Source organism: Cordyceps militaris (genome assembly GCF_000225605.1).
Source record: "Cordyceps militaris CM01 unplaced genomic scaffold CCM_S00005, whole genome shotgun sequence".
Classification (NCBI taxonomy): domain Eukaryota; kingdom Fungi; phylum Ascomycota; class Sordariomycetes; order Hypocreales; family Cordycipitaceae; genus Cordyceps; species Cordyceps militaris.
In genome coordinates, this window is record NW_006271973.1 from 68,035 (window position 1) to 74,836 (window position 6,802).

General features: G+C 55.4%; 3 protein-coding genes across 3 annotated transcripts; 1 reads left to right on the plus strand and 2 right to left on the minus strand.

Moving 5' to 3' along the window:
- Positions 1-154: 154 nt before the first annotated feature.
- On the plus strand, positions 155-1,370 carry CCM_06423 (SET domain protein; the record flags this gene model as incomplete). The annotated part of the gene is made up of 2 exons (XM_006671564.1): positions 155-277; positions 348-1,370. 2 exons carry the CDS (start codon positions 155-157, stop codon positions 1,368-1,370), a joined length of 1,146 nt encoding a protein of 381 aa, XP_006671627.1.
- Positions 1,371-1,693: 323 nt separating this feature from the next.
- On the minus strand, positions 1,694-3,159 carry CCM_06424 (RRM domain protein; the record flags this gene model as incomplete). Its single annotated transcript, XM_006671565.1, has 2 exons — positions 1,694-2,687; positions 2,738-3,159. 2 exons carry the CDS (start codon positions 3,157-3,159, stop codon positions 1,694-1,696), a joined length of 1,416 nt encoding a protein of 471 aa, XP_006671628.1.
- Positions 3,160-4,088: 929 nt separating this feature from the next.
- On the minus strand, positions 4,089-6,319 carry CCM_06425 (WD repeat protein; the record flags this gene model as incomplete). The annotated part of the gene is made up of 5 exons (XM_006671566.1): positions 4,089-4,240; positions 4,312-5,434; positions 5,485-5,831; positions 5,900-6,085; positions 6,142-6,319. The coding sequence occupies 5 exons, from the start codon at positions 6,317-6,319 to the stop codon at positions 4,089-4,091; spliced, it is 1,986 nt and encodes a 661-aa protein (XP_006671629.1).
- Positions 6,320-6,802: the final 483 nt, after the last annotated feature.

The following is a 6,802-nucleotide window of genomic DNA, read 5'->3' on the forward strand; positions in this document are numbered from 1 at the left end:
AGAAATAGCCGGTCGCCGCTTTCGTTCTACTCACCAACCACTTTGTGGTTCCACCTCTCGTGAGTCAGTGAAGGCGTGCTTTGCTAGACTTGGCTTTTGGACTTCTTCACATCAACACCAGGAACCAACATGAACGATATACCATTGTACCTCAATGGAGACGGAAATTGAAAATCTACTGACGTGGGCTCAGACGAAAGGCATAGAGATCAATGGCTGCACCCCCAAACAGCTACACGGCCGCGGTGTCGGCATCGTAGCTACCCGCGCACTCAAGGTAACAGAAATTCTCATGCCCCAACTCCCCCACCGACAACCAACACTTCATAACTGACAATTCGAACTAGGAGAACGAGGTCATCCTGCGCGTTCCCACCGCCACGCTGCGCTCCCTCGCCAACACGCCCCCGTCGGTCCTCGCGCGCCTGCCGGGGGCGAGCGTGCACGCCATCCTCGCCACCGCGCTGTGCTTCGACGAGGCCTCCTCCGCCTCGTTCCGCGCCTGGCGCAACGTGCTGCCCTCGCGCGGCGACGTGCGCGCCGTGCAGCCGCTGTGCTGGCCGGCCGAGCTGCGCGCGCTGCTGCCGCCCACCGCCGCGGCGCTGCTCGCCAAGCAGAGCGCGACCTTCCACAAGGACTGGGCCGTGGTCGAGGCCGCCTACGCCGGGTCCCTCAGCCGGGAGGACTTTTTGTACGCGTGGCTGCTGGTCAACACGCGCTCCTTCTACCACACGACGCCGACGACGGCGCAGCGGCCCAAGGAGGACCACATGGTGCTGCAGCCCGTCGTGGACCTCTTCAACCACGCGCCGACCGGCTTCTGCGCGGGCGCGTTTGACGACGCCGCCTTCACCATCACCACGCAGGCGGCGCACGCCGCCGGCGAGGAGCTCTTCATCAAGTACGGCTCGCACGGCAACGACTTTTTGCTCGTCGAGTACGGCTTCACCCTGCCGCCGCCCACCAACGGCTGGGACGAGACGAGCCTGGACGCGTACCTGTGCCCGTCGCTGACGGCCGCCGGCCAGCGCGCCACGCTCGAAGAGGCCGGCTTCTGGGGCCGGTACATGCTCGACCGCGAGACGGCTTGCTACCGCACGCACGTGGCGCTGCGCACGCTCTGCCTGACCCCGCTGCAGTGGCGCGCCGTGCTGGACGGGGAGCGCGACGAGGACCGGGACAAGGGCCGGGTGGACGCCGCGCTGGCGGCCGTGCTGCGCCGGTATGAAGCGGATATTGTGGCCCGCCTTGGGGATGTCGAGGCGTCTACGGCGGGGGAGCCGCGGTCCAGAGAGAGCCTGCGGGATCGCTGGGCGCAGATTCAGGAGCTGGTTGTCGGGACAAGACGGAGGTTGGAGGAGCAGGAGTGACACACCAAGGACGAGTTTGAGAAATGAATTGGAGGAGTCTTGGTAGCCTAAAGAAGAAAGTGGAATTGTACATAGAGGGAAAATAAAGCATTATTTCTAGCCATATCTTCATATTTGTGAGATGATGCATTTCTTGTTATAGTACATGGTTCGTCACGTCCAAAGTCAAATAGCAAATCAGAAAACAACAACGCCAGAGTCCCCCGATATATCCCAGTTTTGCACACTACCCTCTGACATCACGCCTCTTTCTTCCCCATTTCGTGAATAGAAAAAAACCCCGAAAACCCTCGGGCTTAGTCCCTCAATGTTGACAAACAGCACTACTCGGGCCGCGGTCGCTTGGCGCCGTGAGGGTTGCCCCAGTCGCCGCCACCTCCACCACCGCCCTGGTTTTGTCCAAAGTTGAAGTTGCCAGGGTTGAAGCCTGGGTTCATGCCTTGATTCGAGCTGTTAGCGGAGCTGATCCTTGATTGATACGAGTTGTGAGTTGAGCGTGAGTGTTGTGGTCGATGGCTTGATTGTCTATATCCCCGCTGTTGGGACGGCGCTGTTGCTCCGTCATACGCGGGGATAGAAGTGTGCACTGTGCCCGGACCCGAGGCTGTCGAGTGGGTATTTATGCTGGCCGCTTGACCGCGCCAAATCTGATTTAGGGTGTTTTGCTGTGCGACGAGACGCGCGTAAAGTGCCTCGTTTCTGTGGTTGGAGGAGCCGGAAGACTGATTGTTCATACCTTGCATGCCGGGATTCATCATTCCCATTCCCATGTTCCCCATATTCCCCATACCGCCGCCCATCATGCCCATCGGCATCCCCATTGGATTCATGCCATTCATACCGGGATTCATGCCCATCATGTTGCCGCCGCGACCACCACGCATACCGCCGCGCATACCGCCCATCATGCCGGCACGGTTGTTGAAGTTGTTGAAGTTGCCGGGCCCCATAGGGTTACTGTTGTAGCCACCGCCGCCTATGTTGCTGTTGTAGCCCATGTTGCTGTTGTTGTTATAGTTGCGGTTGTAGTTGTTCTGGCCCATGTTGCCGCGGTTGTTAAAGGTACCGCGACCGCGAAAATTGCTGTTGTACCCTCCGCGATCGCTGTTGTATGCGCCGGTTGGTCCTCTCGACTGCAGGTCCTTACCTCTAGCGGGCGCATCTTTTGGTAGTGTCTTGAAAGGATTCTGACTGGCGTTCCAGTACATGACGGTAAGTTTCTTGTGCGCGCCTTGCGATTCCTCAGCGCTGAGCTTGTCCAAGTGGTGCTTGGTTGCAGTCGCTGCCTGGCGTGAGTTGAATTCGACGAATGCTTGTCTGTGGACATGTTAGTAGAGCGATAACTATAGGGTATACCGTAATCTCACCCTTTGCTCTTGCCATTGATCTTGTGCTCGCTAAAGGTGATATCCTTAATGTCTTTTTCGGCGTCAGCGGCGCGCGACCATCCTCGAATATCGTCGTCAGTAGTCCACCAGTTCATTTCAGAAATCATTATCGCAGTCGTGGCTCCCGAGTCGACTGGCTTGCCGTCGTCATCTTGCTTGCGCTTCGTCCCTTGCTGTGAGGTTTGGTCGTCGTAGGTTTGGCCATTCTCGTCTTCCATCGCGTCGTCTCCGGCGTGGGTGCCGCCGTTGTGATCGTCATGACTATGGTCAGGGCTATGGTGGTTGCCTTTATGTTCTGACGGCGTCTTGGTTTGGTTTTCTGACTGTTTCTGGCCTTGATCCTGCTGATCGTTGCCCTCATCCCCGTAAAAGTCGATTTCGAAATCAGCTTCCTCCGACATCTTGAAAGAGCGCTGCTGGGTGGCAAACGTCTGAGGTTATGTAACCAGAGCTGCAGAGATATTGTTAAAAGAATGTTATTATAGTATTCGAGATACAAGTCAGTGGCATCTTCTGCTCGGTCCGTCGTGAACACCTAGCGACCTCCATGGGCAGGCAAAAGCAAATGGCCAAGCAAAGCCGTCCGCAAAGTGCGGCGGGCTGACAGTGGATAAACTGGAATCAATGCTAATACGTACATTCCCAAGGAGAAACCAGATGAAAGCGGACTGCGTAACACACGGCCAAAGACTGCTCTGTGCCACACGAAAACGATGATGCTCTGTGCCTCAATCGACTCTAGTCCTGATGGACGCAGCTTTTTCTTGCCCAGGCAAACGCGGGCTCGATACAGGTTTCGCGGTCTGATAGACCAGCCGACAAAAACAAGAAAATAAGAGAGAATATCAACGCCTCCTTTCAGACACCACCAATCTTGTTATAACGCTCTGGGACCGTTGGGCAGCGTGCGTCGTCAGTTTCGGTTGGGCCGTCACGGGTAAAAACATCCGCCCGTCGTGTCGTGTGGGCTTGCCGTGTCGCGTCGTGGGGAGTCGGGCGCACAAGAGTCAGGGAGAGTTGACCGTCTGCTAAATGCGACTGTGTTCGAATCCGATGTTTTGGTGTGCTCTGGGGTTTAACTTTGTCACGCTCGTCGCTGGACACTGCGATGAAAGTTGGAAGCTCAAACTAGGCTCGCTCCCTCAGTAGGTACCTAGCTTGGTGATGTGCACGAGCCACACGGGTGGAGCATCGATTATCCGCCTACACTGATTCACTTCTTTACATAAATAAGTAGGTACATAAGTATCTTGCTTGTTAACACAGCTTGTATTGATTTTGCTTTATTATTACACCAAAATCTTCCACACAAAATACTCCATAGTACAGCTCAGTAATTCGATGGATAAAAGTCGGGGTTATCCTTGAGCATGTCGTCAACGCTCTGCCCCATCTCTGGCTCACCCTCGTCTTCGTCCGCCTCGTTGAAAGAGTGTACTGTGCACGTTCCACGAGCCATACTGTACCCGTTCCATGCCGACGCTGGACGATGTTAGCATTTTCTACAGGCGCACAACGATGCAACGAAAGACAATCCATAATGACGAGCTTACCGACAATTACGGGCGCGTTCGGGTTCCAGCTAGCGTCGCGAACACAGGTCCCCCAGCCGCCCGGCTCATCAAAGTACAGGCGTGTGCGGCGGTCACGACGTCGCGTGCCCGCCGTAGCCTGCTTGACGTCTATGATGCGTGCAATGGTAGCGTCCATGTTGTAGACGTACACCTTTCCGTCGGCGCTGCCGGAATATACGTAGCGGGAGTTGGTGGCCGACGGCGGGGAAAAGTGGCATCGGATCAGCGTGCGCAGCACCTTGTGCCCGCGGAAAGTCACTAGCGAGTTGTCGTGCGGATGCGCATCCCAATCGCTCTCGTCGTACATTTCGTTTCTATAGTCGAAGCCAGTGGAGTGGGCGTAACGGGTGCGGCCCATATCGTGGAAGCGCTCGGTAGACATGGCCATGCGCAGGTCCCAAAGTTTCATGCTCTGGTCTTTGCCGTTGCTTAGGATATAGCGTCCGTCGCCTTTGCTGTCTATGTAGGTCAAGCCCTCGACGTGGCCGACAAAGGCGCCGACTTCACGGCCATCACCCATGCTTCTTCTATCCCAAACTTTGATCGTAGCATCGTCTGATCCCGAGTACAGAATATGAGGCGACAATTTATCGGCAAAGCACACGGCGTTGACATCATCCTCATGGCCTTCGACATGGTGAAGCACTTGGCGGGATTCGATATCGTAGATCACCAGGGAGTGGGCGTTTGTGCCGGCAACAAGCTCCCTCCCGTCGCCAGAAAACCGGATCGACCAGATTCCAAAGCCGCGTCGGCGGAAGCCGTCAGTCACGCGACGTGTCCCTTCTGCCAGGTTTAGAGCATAAGGGTCGCCGCGATCGCTCGGGTCTGTTGGGGCAATGCACACCCAACTGTCAATCGAGGTATAGGCGAGCCACTTGTTGTCCGGGCTCAAGGAAGCGTCGGTAAGTGTCCACTGTCCGCCGGGAAAGCTGACTGTCTTGTAATGCTGCCACCTGTACGGATTTGAGGTGTCATACATGCGAACTTTGAAGTCTTGGCATACGGAAAAGAAAAAGTTGCCATCGTCAGAAAACTGGCCAGAATAGATGGGGTCGTCGTAGTGTATAATTTGCTCAACTCTGGTGGACGGAACAAGCGACTGGTCATTGTTAGCCTTCATGTTGGCAGGATGGCGAGTACCAATCTTACTTGTGCTATCAAGTCTGTATTGCGGGTGCGCTGGCGCCTATCGCCGATGCCAAGCTCCCTCTCGAGCATGCGTCTTGCTATTCTCTTCGTACCATCCTGGCGAATAGTTTCATTACTGGAGCCAAAAGTGCCAGACTGCATGAGTTTTCTGCCCTCGTCGCTTGGCACTTTGGGAAAGCGGTTCGGATCTTTTGGCGGACGGCGACTGCGCGTACCCCATGGGCCAAAAAAGCCTTCCAACTCGAGCTCGACCTCGCCGTTGTCGCCCATGAGGCCGCGTCCAATATGGCGATTGCTGAGCAGAGCCAGCAGCTGGCCTCGACTTATGAGACCATTCTGGTGGCGTGCTGTTTGGTTTTAGCATTGGCACAGGAATCAACGCGCAAGGGAACGAGAGGCGAGAGAAACAAAATACCTCTGAGTAGTGATAGGATACGAAAGGCCTCCTCCCGGCGTTCGTCGGGATTTATATGCTGGGCCTCTTCCTCGTCATAATCTTCATCCTCGTCATCATCCGCATCATCGCTTTGATCGTCGATATCTATCTCCTCATCATCATCATTACCAAAAATCACCTGGAATTCGACAGTTCTAGGATCATCTGCCGTTTGCTATGAGTAAAATAGCCTCGCAAGTGCTGTGTGCGTGGTGGCATACCTTGAAAGTCGTCCGCTTCCAGCTCATCCGGGGCATCCTCATAGTCCTCGTCGTCATCGTCATCCATTTCATCCTGGATACTATAGTACAAGGTATTGCCTCCCTCGGAACCGGACTCGTTCTGCTCGTTGGCAGACGTCTGCTCTGGGGCCGGGTTCTCGTCGCCGTGGGAGGCCATGACGGTGGACACGATATGATTGTGTATTTGTGTTCTTGCGGGGGCGGGAACTGATGCCGACAAGGGCGCTGCAAAGCTGAGAGCAAACAAGTGGCCGGAAATAACGAAATGATTGAGCTGCAGACTTTGAACGGCCGTCTGATGCTTTATCAATTGTGAAGGACGCACAATGGTCCGGCGGCTTTAGGTTCTGGCGGCATTACCAACCAATTAAGTATGAGTGAGTGACGACATGCGGAGATAACAAAGTTGTGCTCAAGCTCCGAGCCGGCTCCCCTGTGGGGTACTACCTAATGTATTAGCGCCCACCTACAGTGCTTACTTTTGGTTTAGGTGGCCGCCGTCTGAAACGGACTGCACCTGTATTGGATAGCATTTGCCTGTAAAATGCACTAAAGGGTGCTTCTGCGGCCGATTTACAGTGGTCGGTAGCCAGAACCCAACGCCTTGCCCAGGGCTTTATCGGCGCCATCATTGACGTCG